The sequence below is a fragment of the Mobula birostris genome, chromosome 14 (genome assembly GCF_030028105.1).
Source record: "Mobula birostris isolate sMobBir1 chromosome 14, sMobBir1.hap1, whole genome shotgun sequence".
Lineage (NCBI taxonomy): Eukaryota > Metazoa > Chordata > Chondrichthyes > Myliobatiformes > Myliobatidae > Mobula > Mobula birostris.
The window spans coordinates 1,878,801-1,902,020 of record NC_092383.1 but is presented as its reverse complement, the minus strand read 5'-3'; the positions used below and the strand labels follow the sequence as shown (position 1 = coordinate 1,902,020).

Sequence of the window (23,220 nt, the reverse complement as noted above, 5' to 3'; positions counted from 1 at the left end):
AAGCAAGGATGTAATGTTGAGACTTTATAAAGCACCGGTGAGGCCTCACTGGGAGTATTGTGAGCAGTTTTCGGTCCCTTATCTTAGAAAGGATGTGCTGAACCTGCAGAGGGTTCAAAGGAGGTTCCCGAAAATAATGCAGTGAATGTAGAGAGGATGTTTCCTATGCTGGGAGAGTCTAAGACCAGAGGACACAGACTCAGAATAGAGGGGCGTCCTTTTAGAATGGAGATGAGGAATTTCTTTACCCTGAGAGAGGTGAATCTGTGGAATTCTTTGCCACAGACAGCAGTGGAGGCCAAGAACTTGTGTATGTTTAAGGTGGAGGTTGATAGACTCTTGATTGGTCAGGACATAAAGGGATCCGGGGAGAAGGCAGGAGATTGGGGCTGAGGGGGGAAATGGATCAGCCATGATGAAATGGGAGCAGACTCGATGGGACAAATGGCCGAATTCTGCTGCTGTTATGGCCTTGTGTATTACTGCATAGTAAAAGTGGGGAGAGTGGGAGGATGAAAATCAGTAAGTAAGGTGGCGGTACAAGTGTAAGGGAAGTGCTGTTCAGCATCTGGTGTTTGTGCTCAAAACCATCATTTTTTTCTAAACAATTCTCCTACATTCCAAAGACGTACAGGTTAGTGGGTAAAGTGGTGTAATTGAGCAGTGCAGGATTGTTGGGTCAGAAGGGCCAGTTACCCTGTTGGATCGCTAAACAAAATTTAAAGATATAAAAAAAAATCAACAGCTTTCCAGTGGCAGAATTGTACTTTTATTGATTAAAATTAACTGAAGAAATATGATTTTTGACAAACCCCAGATGACTACAAGATATGACAGCTTTAATTCTGAAGAAATTAATTGGCTTTGAAGTGTTTTGGAATAAATTTAGTGCAAAATATGATATTTTGTCTATATGATCAGGCATTTCTTCAGCATAAAATTTCATACCCTTTTTGTGCACAGTGAGCAAATGACGTTGAAAAGGATCACTGAAGATAGGTTTGTAGCAGATCAAGGCTGGTGATGCAAATCAGCTGTATTTACAATGTGCAAATACTGCATTCTCTAATGTGGCTTTTTATAATGAGTAGAAATTTTAATGTAAGTTATAAATTGTAAGATTCTGTGAGAAACACAATTGGTTCCTCAAATCTCCACTGTTCTTATCTTTGTTTATACAAGGATTAGGTTTTAGAGTCAATTTTCCATTGAATTCTCCAAAAGCATTTGCTAATTTTAATGGCTTTATATCAATGTGAATTATTGTAAGTACTTGGTAATCAGATTTTGGATAGCATTTTAAAACCAAGGAACGAGTGCAAAGAGGATTAAGTAGAAAACGACCTGTAATATTGAAGGCAACAGGAGGTGGAATTGAGCTGAGAAGGCTATGGAAGATTTCAAAGGCATCTCTAGAAGCAAGAGGGTTTGATAAAGTAAGAAGCTGTTTCTCTGGCAGATGAAGCAGAAACAGATGATGTTGGAGATTCTCACCAGGTCAGGAACATCTGTGGACCAAGAACTTGTCAATGGCAGATGAATTGGTATCTACTCAGTGACAGGTTCAGGATAATCAGTGAGTGGCCCAGTAGCATGGTTTTACATGGTGAGTTTCTGTCAACAGGAATACACTTCCTTAAAGATCAGTAGAGAGAGATTCAGAGAGACTGTCAAAAGAGAACTTGATAATCTTGGAATGGACAAGAATTACAAGGATGTAGAGAGGCACCTGGGAAAAACAGAGCAACTTCAATAATTGAAATGGTGACACCGACCTGATGAACCACATGAATGCCTCCTGTAGTAAAATCTTGTCCTTCCAGTTTTTAGTTTGATGTCTTTGTGACTAATCTCCTTTCAGAATCTCACACAGCAGGAATCTGCTGTGCTGCTGTGTTGCAGGGATCTTTGTGACGAATCTCCTTTCAGAATTTCACACAGCAGGAATCTGTTGCAGGGAGGGACTGACCATTTGTGGTCAACTTCATTCCCTCATGTGGCTCCAGAGTGTCTGCAATTTGGATGGAGGCTCATGCACTTCATTAAACTGAATAAATAAGACTCTTCCCAGAAACATTGATTTGATGTTTTACTGGTGCAAGTCATTGCTTTGTTTTATATTGGTTTTGTGGTAGTATTTTCGTGGACTCCAGTTATTTGGGACTCATCGGGACCAGTACATTTTTGGCCCAGTTGAAGAGCTAGCCCAATTAGCCACAGTTTCATGGCAATAGTTAAAAAGGTATAAAAAAGGCAAACTGGGTAACAAATTATGTATTTAAATAAATACAGAACAAATTAGAACACTATTAATACTATAGTACCATAAAACTGTATTAGTTCCCAATAGTTATCGACGAAAGAATTCATCTAGTGTACGCAGTGAACACATTCAGGACAGGCATCTAGTGCAGATAATGGACTGCCTTTAAGTAATGCTATCAATGATTGCATTCACCAAATTTTCATTTTCATTGTAACATTTAAGATGATTGTCAATACCTTCAAATCGTTCGTAGTTCCTAACTTGAAGCAGTGAAATCATTTTATTTTCGCTATTGACAGTTTCTGGCATCTCCAAGCCTGAATGCTTAACTGCAGTGAGCAAAGCAGATTCGAATTGTCTGACTGCTTATCTCATGACAACTATCAGTGACAAAAATCACCGCTTTTTGAGCACAAACGCGTGCAACTGATGCTGTTTAAAAACTGATGGCTCTAAGCGCGGTGTTGCATCTAACAGCCATACAAGTGTCCATGAGTGTTGCTAGCTAGAACCTGTTCAGCAACAGTCTCCTGTGCAGTGTGCCAAATAAGCAAAGGGAGTCCTGGCAATTTTTGTTCTATAAGAGTTGTTCCAAGTAAATGGCTGCCCTGATGAACTGATGGCCCAATTAGCTGGAATCCATTGTATGAAGCACTAAATGTCATTATCAGGGATTCATGTTAATTATGTCTTTAAATTTAATATCTTATCCTGTTGTTTGGTTAATTTTTACTGAGAAATATTTTGAGTTCCGGTGGTGTTAAGGGTTTTAGCCACTTTGAATTATCGTTACAATGATTTTACAAGGAAGTAACATCATTGGAGATGTGTTCATTAATATGGAAGTGTTCTTCATCTATGATATTTGATTCTTTCACTTGAGGTGTTGGAGAATGAGGAAAGTGTATAATATTGTTTAAAAATATATTCATATGGTAAGGAAACAATAGCAGAAGGAATTAGGTGAATTATGGAAGGTGGGAGCATTTTGACTCAGTACAACGGGAGTAGAAGTCATGAACAAAGCAGCAAACAGATGATATTCAGATGTGTTTTGAACAGGATGATTTGGGAGAAGATTATACACATTTGATTTGTGCTGGCTGTAATTTCTGATCTATTGTGTTACAAGTGCGGTCTTCTGAAAAATGCAATGGATGCATTCTAAACTTCTTGGCAACTTCTCTGTTACACACCATGTGGTTTAAATGGTGACGGGTGTGTGAATGGGAAGCCGAGTCCAATCCGACGTTATACGAACAAAACCTAGTGGAGAATGAATGGTCAATGTTAGAAGTTAGTTACTTCACCTCCAGGAAATTAAACACAGGACTTGGGTAGAAAAAGGGAGGGGGTCTTGAAAACAGAGCACAGGGAGTTCAGAAGGAAGCTGAAAAGCAGGACCTCAAGGGTGGTAATCTTGGGATGTCTGCCTGTGCCACACCACAGTGAGGACAGGAATAGAATGAGGTGGCAGATAAATGCGTGACTGAAGAATTGGAGCGGGGGCAGGGATTCAGATTTCTGGATAATTGGGACCTTTTCTGGGGCAGGTGTGACCTGTACAAAAGGGACGGGTTTCACTTGACTCCAAGGGGAACAATATTCCTGCGGGCAGGTTTACTAGACCTGTTGGGAGTGCTTTAAACTAATATGGCAGAGGGATGGAAACCAGTGTGATAGAGCTGAGGATGAGCCAGCAAGTTTACAAGTAGATGATGGGTGTAACATGAACGTAAGGAAGGACAAGCCAATGACTGGATACAAATGCAGACAGAGTAAAGAGATAAATTGTACCAGAGAGGCAAAATTCAAAAGGGTGAAGAATGCAGGACTGAAGTTGCTTTATTTAAATGCACTTAGCATTCAGAATAAGGTAGACGAATTAGAGATGCGCAAATAGAGATTGGTCAGTATGACGTGGGCATCACTGAGTTGTGGCTGAAAGAAGCCCATAGTTGGGAATTTAACATCAAAGAATATACTTTGTATCGAAAGGGCAAGTAGGAAGGCATAGGTGGTGGTGTGGCTCTGTTGGTAAGAGATGGAATTACATCTTTAGAAAGAGGTGACATACAGTCAGAGAATGTTGAATTTTTGTGGGTGGAGTTAAGGAACTGCAAGAGTGAATAAAACACTATGGGAATCATATATAGGCCTCCAAATAGTAGCCAAGCTGTGGGATTGGGATTGTAAAAGCAGCTGGAAAGGCACGTAATAAGGGTAATGACACAATTGTTACGGGGGACTTCAATATGTAAGGCGGTTGGGGAAAATAAGGTCGGTCAGGACTGCAAGAGAGGGAATTTGTTGAATGCTTAACGAGATGGCTTTTTAAAGCAACTTGTGCTTGTGCCTACTTGGGTAAAGGCTTTCTTAGATTGGGTGTTGTGTAATAACCCAGATCTTATTAGGGAGCTTAATGTAAAGGAACCCTTAGGAGGCAGTGATCATAATATGATTGAATTCATACTGCAATTTGAGCGGGAGAAGCACAAGTCACATGTATCAGTATCACAATGGAATAAAGGGAATTACAGAGGCATGAGAGAGGAGCTTGCCCAGGTGGATTGGAGGAGGATGCAGGCAGAGATGATACTAGAGCAGGGATGGCTGAAGTTTCTGGGAATAGTTTACAAGGCACAGGATAGATATATCTCACAGAAGAAGTTGTTCTCAAAAGGTAGGGGTAGGCAACAGTGGCTGACGAGGAAAGTTAAGAACATAAGAAATAGGATCAGGAATAGGACATCTGACCCGTCAAGCCTGCTCCACCATTCAATAAGATCGTGGCTGATCTGGCTATGGTCTCATCTCCACCAACCTGCCTTTTCTCCATAACCCTTAATTCCCTTAGTGTGCAAAAACCTTGTCTTAAGTATATTTGCTGAGGTAACCTCCACTACTTCATTGGGCAGAGAATTCCACAGATTCACCACTCTCTGGGAAAAGCAGTTCCTCCTCATCTCCATCCTAAATTTACTCCCCTGAATCTTGAGGCTATGTCCCCTAGTTCTAGTCTCATTCATCAGTGGGAACAACTTTCCTGCCCTCTGTTACCTATCTCTTTCATAATTTAGATGTTTCTGTAAGGTCTCCACTCATTCTTCAGAATTCCAGTGAGTACCATCCCAGGCAACTCAATCTCTCCTCATAGTCTAACCCTCTCATCTGTAGAAGCAACCTGGTGCATCTCCTCTGCACCACCCCCAAAGCCAATATATCCTTCCTCAAGTAAGGAGTGCATAAAAGCTAAGGAAAAGGTATATAGGGTAGCAAAAATGAGTGGGAAGTTGACTGATTGAGAAACTTTTAAAATCTAAGAAAAGGCAACTAAAAAAACTATAAGAAGGGTAAAGATGAGATATGAGGGCAAAGTAGCCAATAATTTAAACGAGGATACTTGAAGTTCTTTTTAGTTATATAAAGAATAAAAGGGAGGTGAGAGTTGATATTGGACCACTGGAAAATGATGCTGGTGAGGTAGTAATGGGGGTCAAAGAAATGGCAGATGAACTTGATGAGTACTTGACATCAGTCTTCACTGTGGAAGACATTAGCAGTATGCCAGAGGTCCATGAGTGTCAGGGAGCAGGAATGAGTGCCATTGCTATTACAAAGGAAACTCAAAGGTCTTAAGGTGGATAAGTCACTGGGACCAGATGGACTACATCCCAGAGTCCAGAGAGAGGTTGCTGAAGAGATAACGGGTGCATTGGTCATGATCTTTCAGGAATCACTTTGATTCTGGCATAGTCCTGAGGATTGGAGAATTGCAAATGTCACTTCCCTCTTTAAGAAGGGAAGAAGGTAAAAGAGGAAATTATGGGCTAGTTAGCCTAACCTCAGTGGTTGGGGAAGTGTTGGAGTCTATTATTAAGGATGAGGTTTCGGAGTACTTGGAGACTAATGATAAAATAAACAAAGTCAGCATGGTTTCTGTGAATGGAAATCTTGTCTAACAAATCTGTTAGAGTTCTTGGAGGAAGTAACAAGCAGAGTGGACAAAGGAGAGGCAAGCTAAATTCCTATGGTGTTACAGGAAAGATATTGGCATGGATAGCAGAATGGCTGACAGGCAAGAGGCAGCGAGTGGGTATAAAGGGGGTCTTTTCTGGTTGACTGCCAGCTACTAGTGGTGTTCCTCAGGGATCAGTATTAGGACCGCTACTCTTCACACTGTTTGTCAATGATTTAGATAATGGAATTGATGGCTTTGTGGCAAAGCTTGCAGATGATATGGAGATAGACGGAGGGGTAGGTAGTGCTGAGGAAGCAATGTGATTGCAGCAGGACTTCGGCAAACTGGAAGAATGGGCAAAAAAGTGGCAGATGGAATACAGTGTTAGAAATTGTATGATAATGCTTTTTGATAAAAGGAATAATAGTGCAGACTATTATCCAAATGGGGAGAAAATTCAAACATCAGAGGTGCAGAGGACTTAGGAGTTCTTGTGCAAGGTGCCTAGAAGGTTAATTTATAGATTGGGTCTATGGTAAAGAAGGCAAATACAATGTTGGCATTTATTTCAAGCAGAATAGAATATAAAAGCAAGCAGATAATGCTGAGCCTTTATAAGACACTAGTCAAGCCGCACTTGGAGTATTGTCAACAGATTTGGGCCCCTTATCTCAGAAAGGATGATTCTGGGAATGAAGGGGTTAACATATGAGGAGTGTTTGGCAGCTTTGGGCCTGTACTCACTGAAATTTAGAAGAATGTGGGGGGATCTCATTGAAACCTACAGAATATTGAAAGGACTAGATAAAGTGGATGTGGGGAGAATGTTTCCTGTGGTGCAGGTATCCAGAACTAGAGGACGCAGCCTCAAAATTGAGGGGTGACCTTTTAGAACAGGGGTAAGGAGGAAATTTTTAGCCAAAAAGTAGTGAATCTGTGGAATGCTCTGCCACAGACTGCAGTGGATGCCAAGTCCATGGGTATATTTAAATTTGATAGTTTCCTGATCCGTCAGGGCATCAAAGGGTATGACGAGAAGGCAGTGCAATGAATGGGGATCTGAAGCACAGATCCACAAGATGCCATAAATGTTACAAAGATTAGGAAGGAAAGATACTAAAAGATATTGGTAAAGGACAGTGAACCAGGATTATAACAAATCATGTCATAGACAAGTCACAGAGGAAGCTCGTGTTCCTGTAAAACAGGAGAGGTTAATTATTTGAAGGGCTTCTGTGTAATTCAGTGCAGTGGTGCACTATATAGATTCCTCAGGTAATGACATGCCATTTTCCACACATTTGCTCTATTGTTCTCCCTGAAGTCAACTAGAAGTAGGACCAGGAACTCAGGCTCAATCTGATACTACGTGCAACAACCTTGTACTTATCGTCAGAGGAACCACAGAATTGATTGTGGACTTCAGGAAGAGGAAGTTAAAGGAATACACACAAGATCGATCCCAGGCTCGATATATTGACTCTGTTACAAAGGGATACACACAGTACCTGTATTTCATGAGGTGCTCGAGATTTGGTATGTCACCAAAGACTCTCACAAATTTCTGCAGGTGTACTGTGGGAGAGCAATCTAACTGGTTGCATCACTGTCTGGTACGAAGGGATTGGAAAAAGATGCAGAGAGTTGTCAACTTAGCCAGCTCCATCATGAGCATTACCCTCCCCAGCATTAACAACACCTTCAATAGGTGATGCCTCAAAAAGGCTGCATCCAACATTAAGGACCCCCATCATCCAGGTCATGCCCTCTTCTCATTGCTACCATCAGGGAGGAGGTACAAGAGCCTGAAGACACACACGTGATTGTTACAGCAACAGCTTCTTCCCCTCCATCAGATTTCTGAATGGACAATGAACCCACAAACAGGATCTCACTGTTGTTTCCTATCTCTTTCTGCACTACTGATTTAATTTATATTTTCTGTATGCTTAGTGTAATGTATAGTTTTTATTATTATGTATTGCTCTGCAGTGCTGCCACAAAACAACACATTTCACCACATATGTCAGTGTATTAATTCTGATTCTGAGAACACACTCCAGTCTACCTTGAAGGTGTCAGAGGTGGAAAGGGTGAGCAGTTTCAAGTTCCTGGGCATCAACATCTCAGAGGATCTATACGGGGCCCATCAAGTTGATGCAATCACGAAGGAGGCATGCCAGCAGCTCTGCTTCGTTATGAGTTGAAGATTTAGTGTGTCACAAAAGATTCTTGCATATTTCTATGGTATGGAGGCTCCAATGTGCAGGATCGAAAGAGGCTGCCGAGGGTGTTGACTCGGCCAGCTCTATCACAGGCACAGCCCTCTTCAACACTGTGGACATCTTCAAAAGGCAGTTCCTCACGAAGATAGCATCATTATTAAAGACCTTCACCATCCAGGGCATAACCTCTTCTCATAGTCATCAGGGAAGATGTGCAGGAGCTAGAAGATGCTGATTCGATGTTTCAGGAACAGCTTCTTCCCCTGTACTGTCCAATTTCTGAACGGTCTATAAACACTACCTCGCTGTTCCTCTCTTGCACTATTTATTTGTAACTTGTGGTAATTTTCTGTTTTGTACTGTACTGCTGTCACAAAACAACAAATTTCACGCCATGAGTCAGTGATCATGATTTCTGATTCTGTTGCTTCATTTTCCTCCCACATCCCAACGATGTGTGGATTTGTCACTGTAAAATGCCCCAGTGTGAGGGTGAATGGTAGAATGAGGGAGAAGTTGAAGAGAATGTGGGAAGAATACAAAATGGAACTGATGCACAATTGGTGTACTGTAACCGAGTGGTTCATAGTTGGTGCAGACTAATGGGCCACACAGTTTGTTTCCATGCCCTGTCTCTCTGTGACTGTGAAATGCAGAAACTGTGTGAGTTAATGCGTGTGCTAAAATTACAACTTGTCTCATTCTCCTCCCACATCAGTTTCCACCACTGTTTACTAATGATAATGTATGGCTGTATATAGAGTAAATGTGCAAGAAAACATTTTCTGAGTAAGCTATCTTATTCCACTTCTGATGTTCTGCTTTTTGAAATTATCCAGTTGGATGCAGAGCGCATAGAGGACTTGCGCCTCATAGAATTGGATGAGTCTCACAAAAGCGAGCACACAGTTTTCATCACGCCACCTGAGCTTCCAAGTCTTCCTAATGAAGAAGAGTATCCGCTTCAGTACAGGTATGTGTTCAAGCAAGTGTGGAGCTCAATCACAGCTGCAGTTCAAAATGTGAGAGAGATTTGCAAATTGTTTCCTACTCTTGTTTTTTTAAAGGGATTCTATTTTTGTTAGTGTCACTGTTAGATAATTATTGAACATTATATAAAATTGGTGTTGTTACACTGAATTTCCAAATCTCCTTGCATGATGGTGGTTTGTATGTTCCTGTAACAGGGTGAAATCCAAACACTTTTTCCACCATGGTTATCTTAGGATGTGCTAAGTTGTAATTTAAAAGTCATGAGTTAATTACTGTCTCTGATGCTTTTTATAAGCTGACATACAGTATTTATAATATAATTTAGAGAATCATAATTATGCAGCAGCCTTCAAATCACCCCCACACAGCCAATTCCATTTTTATGCAGTGTCATGGTTTATTTTTGTGCCGAAGACTAACTCTGATTTGAGTTGCTGCTATATCTAAATAAGATGCATCCCGTAGATGATCTGCTTTTTACTCTGGAAGCAGAATCCTTATTGATCTGTTGTTCAAGCTTCAAGAATAGAAAGTAGATTCCTCTCAAGGTGTTGCCTTTTTGCTTGAACATGCTCCCAGAGGTTTTCTAGGTTCTCCAATAGCTCTTAAATAGCCCACCCAGACCTCTCTGGGTTGGAGACAAGTCCTTAACTCGTCCTCTCTGAGGAATGTAATCCGGACATCACAAAGTGGCACAGCAGCTGGCATATTCTCTGAACTTGCTCAAGCTGTGACCGGGGTAAACCGCAGAAATGGTCAGAAGTATCTGTGGCAAAACCTAACACTTATTATATGCCGTCATTGGTGTTTTGACCAAGTATGTGTTCCATTATTCTCTCCACGATTTCTGGGTACACTGTGGAGGGTCACGATAGTGCTTTCTATTTCCCTTTCTCAATTTGTTCCACTAGAAGTATTAATTTGGTGTCCAACAGACCCGTTGGGTTTTCCCTGTGTTCTGCTTTCTTTCCACATTTGCTGTTTCTTGTTATCTCTGAATTTACTTGTGGTTGAAATATATATTCCAATAATAAGAATTGTATTCTGCATAATGTGCATTAAAGCTGTCAATTAATCAAGGACTTTAATAAGTGATGATCATCAGCTGCTCCTGTTCTTTCAGCTACATTGGCTTCCCTGTGCTATCACCACAACTGTTTGACAGACCCGTGAGTTTACTAAAGACACCAGCCAGCAGGTTAACTTCAAAGAATAGTTGTCCCAACAGTCCAGCACCAATGGGTAGAAGAACCAAGCAGGTATGTGACTGAGTATGCCTGTGATACGGTGTGTGTGAGTATTTGTGACATATCAATCTGTTACCATTATCCATTATCCTGTGGATTGTGAAGCTGTAGCACAAGTAAACTGAGTGTGACAAATCTGATGCTACATTTCATACCACCTCTGTACAAGGAGAATGATAGAACTTTAAAGAGGCAGTATGGATGTTCTCAACATACATGTATTTATTTCATTCCACAACATTTTATTAATAATTTTGTTGCATTTTAGGAGATAAAGTCAGCCCAAAAAATGGCAAAACGTTATTCATCAGTTCCTCAGATGTGGTCAAAGTGCCTCCTACGTCACTGCTATGGTCTCTGGTTTATTTGCCTTCCTGCTTATGTGAAGGTATGCCATTCAAAGGTCAGGGCCCTTCGGACGGCTTACGACGTACTGAGAAAGATGCAGGTCAAGAAATTGGATCCACCCGATGAGGTGAGTAACATTGATGTGCCTGATGTATCCCTGTTTGACGGGGAGCAAAATTGTATCACCAAACACAATTAACAATGCACACATCTTGTTTGCTATATGTCCTAATTAAATTTTAGTGTTAGCTTTGTACCTGGCTGTATTCTCTCATTTGTTTTAAATGATTATAAGGCATGTAACTTGTTCCTACACTCCCTTTTAGTCTCCTTCATCCTGAGTTCTTGCTCTGTGATCCTGAATGGTATGTGAACCAGTGTCTGACACGTGTTCAATTCTCAGTTCAAAGGGAGAACTTTCACCTGCAGACAATGGTTCAGCTGCTGAATCAACACCAGTTATCCCATGTTTTCATCAGATTAATTGCATTCCCTTGCACTTGAATGGTGAAATGTGTGCTGAGCCCAGTTACTTGTTCCTGTAGTTGTGGCACTACCAAGCTTCAAATTTCCTGTCCATGGAACCTCTTCAAATTTGCCTGCCCACAGAAATGTATCTAATCATATTCATGATCCATGAGATCATGCAAGCCATGATACTAATTAACAGATCTATAACAGAACCATTTTCGGTGAAGATCAGCACCAAACAGCCCTGCACCATTTATAAATTATCTGCCAAAGATAAAAGTGATAGAGGCATATAAAACAGTGCAAGATTGCACCAGCAGGTTTCTCTACTTGGATGCAAGGTTAGACAAGCTTGTGGATCTGGATCTTGGTAAATTGGTTTATTATTGTCACTTGTACCAAGGTACAATGGAAGATCTTGGCTTTGCATGCCATTTATACAGATCAATGTATTACAACAGTGCATCAAGGTAGTGCAAGTTAAAACAGTAACAATTTGCAGAATCAAGTGTTATATTTACAGAGAAAGTGCAGACGATAAAGTGCGAGGCCTTAACGAGGTAGATTGTGAGGTCAAGAGTTAACTGTATCTGATCAATTGCGAGAATGTGGCAAGTATGCATCCACTGAATTGATCGCACAGTGAATTGATTGGGCCTCCTATGCACAGAAAGTCCCTCTCTTTTAGCCCGGGCTTTCAAGTGCAGCCGTTTTTCATCTCGGCAGACACGGTTCATCAGTGAGTTGCTCAGTGTATACAGTGGCTAACATGACATCCTGCACGCTACAGTTCCTGAGGAGACATCAGATTGCGTACAGCAGGGGTTCCCAACCTGAGGTCCGTGGACACCTTGCCTAACGGTATTGGTTCATGGCATAAAAAAGGTTGGGGACCCCTGGTGCAAAGGGAGAGAGAGTTTAAAACAAGTGAGTGGGGACATTTGACACATTTTGAGCACCAGAGTTCTCAAGGAGCCATTGATGGCGTAAAGCAAGCGAGTATTTAAAAGAAAGGAGCAGGGACAGTTAGCACATTTTATGCACCACGGTTCCCAAGGAGACACCGCATCGCTTAAAGAGAGAAAGTGTTTAAAAGAAACAAGCAGGGGCATTCAGCATATTTTGTGCTCCACATCTCAAGGGGACATCGGATTGCACATAATGAGGCACTTGGCAATCAAAAGAAGTTAGGTTTATGCGGACCAGCCATTGTGGGAGTGGGCCAGTGTTGAGGCTTCAGTCATCGAGGCTTTGGCAAGGAGAGACGTACACTGTAGGTAGATTTTTTTCATCATTTATTCTTTCTTATTTCACATTTTAGGGCAGTGGGGTTGTCAGGCAGGATATTGGAATGCTCCTCATACGGGATGTTGGAAGGCAAGGAGGCCTCCAGTGTCCCTGACAACTACAACTGCGAGCTATGTCCTCTAACAGACTGTGTTAAGGAGCTGGATAAACTCTGGATCATTAGGTAGGCTGAGAGGTTGATAGATAGGACATACGGAGAGGTGTAGGACACAGGTAACTGGGTGACCGTCAAGAGGGGGAAGGGGTTAGGCAGCAGTAGCTAGGCAGTGTAGAGTAGCCCTGTGGCCATTCCCCTCAACAACAGGTATGCTGCTTTGGATCCTGTTTTTTGGGGGGAGGGTGGAGAGCAAGCAGAGGAAAGTTACAGCAGTCAAGTCTCTAACACTAACTCTAGCTCTGTGACTCAGGGGGGAGGGGAGATAAGAGGCGAGCTGTAGTGACAGGGGATTCATTGGTTAGGGGAACAGTAAAGGGGTTCTGTCGCTGAGAACGAGGTTCCCAGATGGTATGTTGTCAGAGTCAGGGATGTCTTGGATCTAGTCCACAGCATTCTTAAGTGGGAGGGTGAACAGCCAGAGGTCTTGGTCCGTGTAGGTACCAATAACATAGGTAGGAAGAGGGATGAGGTCCCGCAAAATGAGATGGGGAGTTAGGTGCTAAGTTAAAGGACAGAACCTACAGGTTTGTGATCTCAGGATTGCTACCCATGCCAGTAAGGCCAGAGGTAGGAAGATCATACAGTTTAACATGTGACTAAGGAAGTGGCACGGGAGGGAGGGTGTCAGATATTTAGCTGATTGGGCTTGCTTCAAGGGAAGGTGGGACCTGTACAGAAAGGACAGTTTCCATCTGAACTGGAGAGGGTACAAATATCCTTGTGGCAAGGTTTGCTAGTGCTGCACAGAGGTGAGCTGGAGTTGCAGGAGGATGGGAACCAGAGAGCTAGAACAGATAGTGGAGAAAAATGTTGTTAAGTCTACATAGAAAGTCAGGAATGAAAAGATCGAGCATGCTGGGACTAATGTTCTGAACTGTGTATGTACCAATGCAAGAAGTAGCGTAGTAAAGGCAGATCATCTCAACACATGGGATTATGATATAGCCATTAGTGAGAAGGGCAGGACTGATAGCTCAACGTTACAGGGTTCCGTTGTTTTAGATGTGATAGAGCAGGAGGAGGGGTGGCATTTACTAATCCGGGAAAATGTCACGGCAGTATTCAATCTAGTGAGGGAGGTTTTATAGGTAGAACTGAAGAACGGGAAAAGTATTACCATGTCAATGGCGCTGTATTATAGACCACCCAACAGTCTGTGGGGAATAAATTGGTAGAGTGGTTACAGACTGTTGCCAGAAACACAAGGTTGTGATATTAGGTGATTTTAACTTTCCACGTATTGACTGGGTTTCCTGTACTGTAAAAGGGCTGGATGGGATAAAGTTTGTCAAGTGTGTTCAGGGGGAGTGGAATCATGGTTAGGAGAAGGGAGGGAGCAGGAAACACAAGAGCAACGTTCTGTCATGATCAATATATCAATTATTTTTTGAATCAAATAACCATGCCTGGTGTCTAAGGGCTGATCGTGTCTGCACCCGTACCACCACCACCTCTCCACCCAGCCTCCCTCCATCCCCGAGTCCCTGGCATTCCTTCTCTGTCACCTTCCCAACATCCTTTGTTCCTGCCAGATTTACAAACTCGCTCTCTGATCCACGTTGACAAATACAGTACTGTATGTATGCCTAAGACTTTTGCATAGTACTGTAGAAGTGAGGCAATGCAGCAGCGATGTTATGGACCCTATACAGATTATTGAGGAGGAGGTGTTTGCTGTCTTGAGACAAATTAGGGTGCATAAATCCCCAAGGGCCTTAGATCCTCTGGGAGGCTGGTGCATAAATTGTAGGGACCTTAAAACATCTTTAGCCACAGGTGAGCTGCCAGAGGATTGGAAGATAGCCAATGCTGATCTGTTGTTTGAGAATGGCTCTAAGAGTAAACTAGGATATTATAGGCCAGTGAGCCTGACATCAGCAGTGGGAAAGTTATTGGAAGGTATTCTGAGCGACCATATATATAAATACTTGGATAAAGAGGGACTTATTAGGAATATTCAACATGGCTTTGTGCATGGCAGGTTGTGTTTAACCCATCTTAGAGTTTTGCGAAGAAGGTACTGGGAAAATTGATGAAGGCAAGATAGTGGAGGTTGTCTACGTGGACTTGAGCAAGGTATTTGACAAAGTCCCACATGGGAGATTGGTCAAGAAGGTTTAGTTACTTGGCATTCAAGATGAGGTAGTAAATTGGATTAGACATTGTCTTTGTGGGAGAAGCCAGAGAGTGGTAGTAAAGGGTTGCCTCCGTACTGGAGGCCTGTGACCCGTGGAGTACCGCAGGGACCGGTGGAGTACCACAGGGATCGGTGCTGGGTCTGTTGTTGTTTGTCATCTATATCAACAATCTGGATGATAATATGGTAAACTGGATCAGCAAATTTATAGACAACACTAAGACTGGGGTCATACTGGACAGAGGAAAGCTATCAAAGCTGGCAGTGGAATATGAACCAGCTGGAAAAATGGCAGATGGAATTTAATGCAGACTAGTGTGAGGTGTTGCACTTACATTGAAACACAGAAACATAGAAAACATACAGCACAATACAGGCCCTTCGGCCCACAAAGCTGTGCTGAACATGTCCTTACCTTAGAACTACTTCGTCTTTGGGAATATCAACCAGGGTAGGTGAGTGGTAGGGTGCTGAGGAGTGTGCTAGAATAGAGGGATCTGGGAATATGGATTCACAATTCCTTGCAAATGGTATCACAGGTAGATGGAGTCGTAAAGAAAGCTTTTGGCACCTTGGCCTTCATAAATCAATGTATTGACTACAGGAGCTGGGATGATGTTGAAATGTTATTTATAAGACATTGGTGAGGCCTAATTTGGAGTAGTGTGTGTGGTTTTGTTCACCTACCTACAGGAAAGATTTAAATAAGATTGAAAGAGTGCCGAAAAAAATACAAGGATGTTGCAGGGTCTGGTGGACCTGAGTTATAGGGAAAGATTGAATAGGCTAGGACTTTATTCTCCTGTAGAAGATTTGAGGGGAGATGTGATAGAGGTACCCAAATTTATGAAGGGTATAGACAGGGTAAATGCAAGCAGGCTTTTTCCACTGAGTTTGGGTGAGACTACAACTAAAGGTCATGGGCTGAGGATGAAATATTAAATATTTAATGGGAACATGAGGGGAACAACTTCACTCAGAGGATAGTGTTTGTGGAATGCGCTGCCAACACAAATGATAGATGCGGGTCAATTTCAACATTTCAGAGAAATTTAGGTAGGTACATGGGATAGAAACTGTCCTTGAGCCTGGTGTACGTGTTTTCAAGTTTTTGTATCTTCTTTCAGTGGGTGAAGAAGCACGTCCCAGGTTGGGGGGGGGGGGTGGTCTTTGATTCTGCTGGCCACTTTACTATGGCAGCATGGTGTGGACAGAATCCGTGGAGGAGAGGCTGGTTTCTGCGATGTGCTCAGCTGAGTACACAATCTCTGCAGTTTCTTGCAGTCGTGGGCAGAGCAGTTACTGTACAAAGCTGTTATAATTCAGGATCAATTAAAAATAGTTGGAAGTCGACAGAGATGTGCCAAATTTCTTTAGCCTCCTGAAGGAGTGGAGGTGTTGGTGAGCTTTCTTTGCGTGGCTGTTGCTTGTTATTGAAAGCACACAATGTCATTCCTTTTGTGATGCCCCTCACAACCTTGAAGTGTTGCAGACATGACCGTACAGTTTTGCAAACTACATCTGATTCTGGAGTAACTGGGAAAAATGGGTATTCCAGGGAACTACTTAAGCACCTTCACCAAGTCTTCCTGAAACTTGTTGGTCTGCCGGCACATCAAGATGCCTTTAGGGCAGGATTCCAACCCTGGGGTCCAAGGACTCCTTACTAAGTGGTATTTGTCCATGGCATAAAAAAGGTTGGGAACCCTTGCTGTAGAGAATGTTGCCAACTGGCATATTCCAGGCTGCAGGACGCACCGTAGCTTAGTGCAGCAACTGAAAGGGCTCAGTGGGTTAGGACCATCGTGTGGAGTTCTGCTACTGGAGAGGGAGAGTCTGGTTTGGTTGAGCAAGCCCCACATTTATTGTCCCAGTTTGCCACCCCAGAGGGTCACATGGGTGGCGGCAGTGATTCGGGATCTAATAAAACAGTACAAAAATCATTGACTATGTATGTAAGAATTAAAACGTATCGCACTTTTTGTCTTGTAAATAATTTTTATTGTGTATAAAGTTTATTTTGATATTACAATGAAGCCCCTGGTGAAGGAGCTGTCAGTGATGGAAACTGTGTTTTCTGCGCTAGGTCTGTTACCGTGTCCTGATGCAGTTATGCGGCCAGTACGGACAGCCAGTATTAGCTGTCAGAGTCCTGTTTGAGATGAAGAAAGCTGGTGTTCACCCAAACGCTATTACATATGGTTACTATAATAAGGTAGGGGCCTTCTGTACATTACTGAAATATTTTGGTGTTGCTTTTTATTGTAACTAACTTTGCTTATTCTTCCTTAATTTTAAACTTCAAGTTTATTGTCATTCAACCGATGAATACTGCCAAACAAAACAATGCTCTCTGGACCAAGGTGCATAACACAGTACAGATAACTCACACACCACACACTGACCACAAATAATTAACAACTAATAAAATATATTCCAGAAGATTGACATAAGATACATTTACAAAGCAAGTTAAAGAGTAAACCACATAAAACAACTGGTAATTCATAAGTGATAAGACCTGGGTGGTGGCAGAGAGTTCCGTAATCGCTTTGAAGGGCGTGATAGAGTGGACATGCAGTGGACATGCAGAGGACATTGCAATAGTGGAAGAATCTAGAACCAGAGAGTACTGCTTCAGAATAGAGCGATGTCCATTTAGAATAGAGATGAGGACTTTCTTTAGCCAGATGGTGGTGAATCTGTGGAATTCCTTACCAAGCTGGCTGTGGAAGCCAAGTCACTACATATGTTTAAAGCAGAGGTTGATGTGTTCTTGATTAGCCAGGGCGTCAGAAGTTACGGGGACAAGGCAGGAGGATGGGGTTGAGAGGGAAACTAAATCAGCCATGATGGAGAGGTTACGGGGACAAGGCAGGAGGATGGGGTTGAGAGGGAAAATAAATCAGCCGTAATGGAGAAGACTGGCTAGGCCCAGTTGGCCTGGTGCTGCTCCTGTGTCACAGGTCAATGTGGACTTTTGTAGCTACTGTCAATGCTGCATTTTATCACACTTCAGTCCATCTGCGGCAGCGTGGGTGGTTCAAGAAAGCTTTATGGGGGTGTCAAAAGGATGCAGGGGTGTGGAAGAAAAGTGACATCATTCTGAATATTCCCTCCCTCAGTCAAAAAGGGTCATGTCTGCTCGGTGGCCTCTTCAATTTCATTGTAAGCTATAAATTCTTCTGAATCTAATTAAGAATAATAAATCCAAAACAATCTGAAAAATATCCACGTTAAATCAATAAGCTAATTGCAGATTTTTAAAATTTCTAGCTTCAATGGTTTATCACCTTGAAGAATCTACAGTGCTTGTGAATTTCCTACTTGCAAAGATGACCTTTTTGGTTGAGTTTGCCTATTATTCAATGAAGTATAAATGGTCTATGAATGATATTCCCATCGAACTTGCATTGCATAACCCATGAGGATAGATAGCTAATCCATCAAAATCTAGTGACCTGGACTGAAAATTTCATTTCCCTATCAGTTGTTCACAGAAAATTACCTATTTTCAACCAATCTTCTCTTTAACAAGAATGCAAAAGGCACATAAATGATTAATATTATTTGCCATCAAGCTTGTGACTTTAAGCTTTAACACAAATGAATTGAATTAAGCTGTAGAACTTTAGATGAAGGCATTTATAATCATTGTTAGAACAACATTGTTCCCAGAGGAACGTTATTTTGTTTAGCTGGTTGAGTGACAATAAACTTGAACGTGAACTTGAAAAATCCAAACCCTCCCGCAAACTCTTAAAAACTGGAATTAAATACACAATGTACAAAAGCATTGCCTTTTGCTGCACTGGTTTTCCCCTGGCATGTTTCCTTTATCTTCTAAAGGCACCAATGTACTAGGATCTTGTTTCCATGGGAACTGGCTCTGATAGCTACCTAATTAGTGGTTTGCTCAAGAGTGGACGTCCTTACTGAATTGGTGAGCTACTTGACCAAGAGCTGTCAAAGCTTGTCTTGGCCTTGTCTGTTCAGTGTTTTAGGAGACTGTAAATGAGAAAAAAAGACACAAATTGTGGCTGTGATATTCCCCCATGCTCACATCAGGAAAACAAACCTTCACACCATATAATTGAAATGAGCACATTCAGCACATTTCAAAAATGGAATTCAGGATTAAGGTGAATCAATTCCCCGCATTTCTGGTCAGTCCTGGTGTCACTTTCATATAAATACAAAATGTTTGAAACATAGATTGCACTACCATCTATGGGAAAAGAAACAAATATTTCAGGCCAATAACTCTCCAACAGAGCTGGAAGACTGAGGAAACAGAAACATGTGTTATATTATGTCAAGAGTGAGAGAAATAGGAGAACAAAGGAAATGTCTCTGAAAGGGGGGTTCAGAGTTGTCCAGGTGACGCAGTTGCTTTCAGCTCCTCTTTGAAAGAGTGCAAATAGAGGAAGATTAATGAGGGCAGTAGTAAGGTAAGTGCTTGGAGCCAGAACTGTGAAATAGTTAACTCTTCCTTCAGTTAGTCCTGACGAAGAGTCTCGGCCTGAAACGTCGACTGCACCTCTTCCTAGAGATGCTGCCTGGCCTGCTGTGTTCACCAGCAACTTTGATGTGTGCTGCTTGAATTTCCAGCATCTGCAGAATTCCTGTTGTATTGGCTCCCTTCCTGTTTACCCGTATACCTCAGTCTTTAGATACAACACTGAGTCATGTCATCTGCAGGAGTTCACTGATAACTCAGCAATAGTTGGGCATATAAAGGGAAGTCAAGAGGATGAATACACGGCTGTGGTGGAGGACTTTGTCAAATGGTGAAAGTTGAATCATCTGCAGCTCAACGTCAGTAAGACAAAGGAGATGGTGACTGGACTTTAGGAAGACTAAGCCTGCATTGCACTATTGTTGGTGAGGATGTGGATGTGGTGAGGATCTACAAGTACCTGGTGGTGCACCTGAATGACAGACTCGAGTGGAGCACCAACACAAATTCTGTGTACAAGAAGGACCAGAGTTGTCTCTACTTCCTGAGGAGACTGAGGTCCTTTGGAGTCTGCAGGCTTGGCCTTCATGTGTTCTACCAGTCTTTTGTCACCAGTACAATTTTCTATATTGTGGTGTGCTGGGGCAATGGCATCAACATGGGTGATGCCAACAGGGTCAATAAACTGATTAGAAAGGCTGGCTCTGTTATAGGAGTCAAACTTGTCACACTGGAGGCTGTGGTAGAACAAAAGACTCTACAGAAGATCCTGGCAATTCTGGATAATGTTTCTCACCCTCTGCATGCCACCTTGGCTGAACAGAGAAGCACTTTTAGTAATGGACTGAGACACCTGTGCTGGTCTATAAGGTCATTCTTACCCTCGACCATTAGGCTCTGTAATGAGTCAACCTATAGCCGGGGAAGTGATGGCTCCCCTCCTGTTAGACTGTTTGAGGTAACTTATTTTTTTTAATTCTTTCTTTCTTCTCTTCTAATATTTGTATATCTGTGCACTTGCAATGCTACTGTGACACTGTAATTTCCTTTGGGGTAAATAAAGTATCTATCTATCTGTTAGACCATGTGGGGTGACGACATTGGGTGCTAAGGGATGAGGCAAATAAAACAAATGGTGTGTCCTGGGGAGTGTTAAGAGAGGAGCCATGAACAGCTCTCTCAAAAAGAATATGGTTAGTGGTTACAATCTGCCTAATCAAAGAGTGAGGAGCTGGTCTTAAGCTCAAGTTGAGCATCTTTGAAATGATGTGGGTGGTCAGTATCCGTGAGGTCAGAGTTGGAATGGGGCAGGGATTTCAAGTGACAGGTGAACAGAACTTCAGAGACCTAGTCTCAGGCTACGTCCACACTAGACCGGATAATTTTGAAAACGCTCGTTTCGAGTAAAAATGACAGGCGTCCACACTACGTGTTTTTCAAAATATCTCTGTCCACACCAAAACGGATATTTGGGTGAATCTACTCCTACTGGGCATGCGCAGACACAGCTACAGAAAACAAGCAAAGAGGAAATGGTATAATATTTACGTTTCCGTGGCAGCATTGTGCTATTTCCATTGGTCAAAAACTAGAGTACCAACAACAACAGCGAAAGAAAGTTTTCAACAATGTCTTCGAGGAATACAAAGAAAACCTCCGCTGGAAAAATCAGACCGGACTTCTTCGTTTAGACAGACAATGAAGTCGAGCTGTTTCTGCGAGTTACAAATGACTACAAAGTCAGCAAAACAGTGGAGGTGTTTAATTCCAAACAAGCTATTAGCGTAGACAATAAAGTAAAAAACACGCATGAAGCCGTGCTCTACCCAAGATCAACAAGAGATTGGAATCTTCTGCCGCCAGACCTGCGCAGTATTTCTGACGTTAATATTTTTAAAGATAGACTCAATCAAATCAATTTAGGGGATCTAGTCAAAAAAGCTCACTTTACAATTTAACTCTCACGCCGTTCACACTGACTGCCGTCCGGCAGTGCTTGCGCAGTACCAAGCAGAAGCAGAAAAAGCATTGTTGTTGTGGTGTCATGGCAACGTTTTTAAATCTCTCCATTTACCCCATCCACACGGCAACACGAAACAGTCGTTTTCAAATTTACACACTCTGGAGAGCGTTTTCGAAAATCTCCATTTTGGGGGGATGAAAACGCTGTTTCAGTGTGGATGGAGGGTCAAAACGAAGAGAAAAAGCTTCGTTTTCAAAATTATCCGGCTTAGTGTGGACGTAGCCTCAGGTTTAATGCAGGTGTTACCTAAAGTGATCACACAATCTATCTTGTCTCATTGCTGCAAACGAGAATTTATTGTGAGCAGGAAATGGTTTATAGATTAAGTGAAGTGCGAGTAAGTCACTGAACCACCTGGTGAAGGAAATACTTGGATTCCCAGAGGCTGATAGGGGGATGATAAAAGGTCAGATACTGTGGTGATGCTGAGGCAACAAAGGTGAAGGGGTGGGAGTGGGCAGAAGGAAATGTTGGAAGTGAGTGAAAGGTGAAACTGATTCAGAACTAGTGGACACGTTTGTTCATATTCTGTTATTCATGAGTCCTGATGAACGGTCTCGGCCCAAAACAGCAACTGTTTATTCCCTTCTATAGATGCTGCCTGACCTGCTGAGTTCCTCTAGCATTTTGTGTGTGTTGCTTTAGATTTCCAGCATTGACAGAATTTCTTGTGTTTATGAAATCAAACCTGGTGTGTTTCAGTTTGGATGGTTCAGCTTGTTAGAATGAAGGAACTGGATGCTGAAATCCTCAGGATTTTCCAAACAATTGGATTCCAGATTATTGAAGTTTTAATATCACATGCTAAGATCTAAATTAAAAGCTTATAAATTGAATTAAAACTGCTTTGCTTAAGGTCCACAGCGGAATATGTGATAATTTCATGATATTTAACCTCTGCTTTGACACTGGGCTGATTACAGTTGATTTTCTGCAGGCAGTTTTAGAAAGTACTTGGCCATCAAGCAATAGAGGTGGATACTTCCTATGGATGAAGCTAAGGAATGTTGTACTTGCAATAGCTCAATTCCGCAGAGCTTTGAAAAAGACTCCAACAAACCCACTACAGGCACAGGTGCTGTCAGGTAAGACTGAGATTGACCTGGGAGTGAACACGGTGAAATTCAGAGAGCGTTACATTGCTGAACTACCACATTGTGTCTAAAAGAAACTCTAGTCAAAAATATTGGCAAATATAGTTAAGGGAACACATTTTCCATTAAAAAATGGCTTTATGGACTTTTTTTCCTAATGCATTCAAGGGCTATAGTGTACCTGGCAAGGCCAGAACTAATTGACCATTCTAATTTCCCTCAGCTCAGTGGTCATGTCACTCAGTGTAGTAAGTTAGACTTAAACTATTGAAGCCATATCTTCAAATCATTTGTCCAAATTTGTGGGTGTTCAGTTCAGTAACATGATCGGCATTGTGTGGAGAATATTGACTGACCTTTTTAGAGTATTGTACACTATTTTTTGATAGATTTCTGTTGTTTTTTGTTCGTGGAAGAAATGTACTAATGGTGAGACCATCATTTAATAACTAACCCTATTTATCCTGGTAAATCTCCTCTGCACCCTCCAAGTGTGGTCTAATGGTGTTTATAGAGCTGCAATATTACTTT

At 42.0% G+C, this 23,220-nt stretch overlaps 1 protein-coding gene across 4 annotated transcripts in view; it reads left to right on the top strand.

Annotated features, from left to right (window-relative positions):
- Positions 1-23,220, top strand: part of dennd4a (DENN/MADD domain containing 4A) — a 161,973-nt gene that overhangs the window by 95,341 nt on the left and 43,412 nt on the right. For all 4 annotated transcript variants that reach the window (XM_072277956.1, XM_072277959.1, XM_072277955.1 and 1 more), the window contains exons 14-18: positions 9,292-9,425; positions 10,569-10,704; positions 10,961-11,167; positions 17,200-17,328; positions 22,533-22,680. In XM_072277956.1, coding sequence (XP_072134057.1) covers positions 9,292-9,425; positions 10,569-10,704; positions 10,961-11,167; positions 17,200-17,328; positions 22,533-22,680 — 754 coding nt within the window. The remainder of the gene's footprint in view (positions 1-9,291; positions 9,426-10,568; positions 10,705-10,960; positions 11,168-17,199; positions 17,329-22,532; positions 22,681-23,220) is intronic.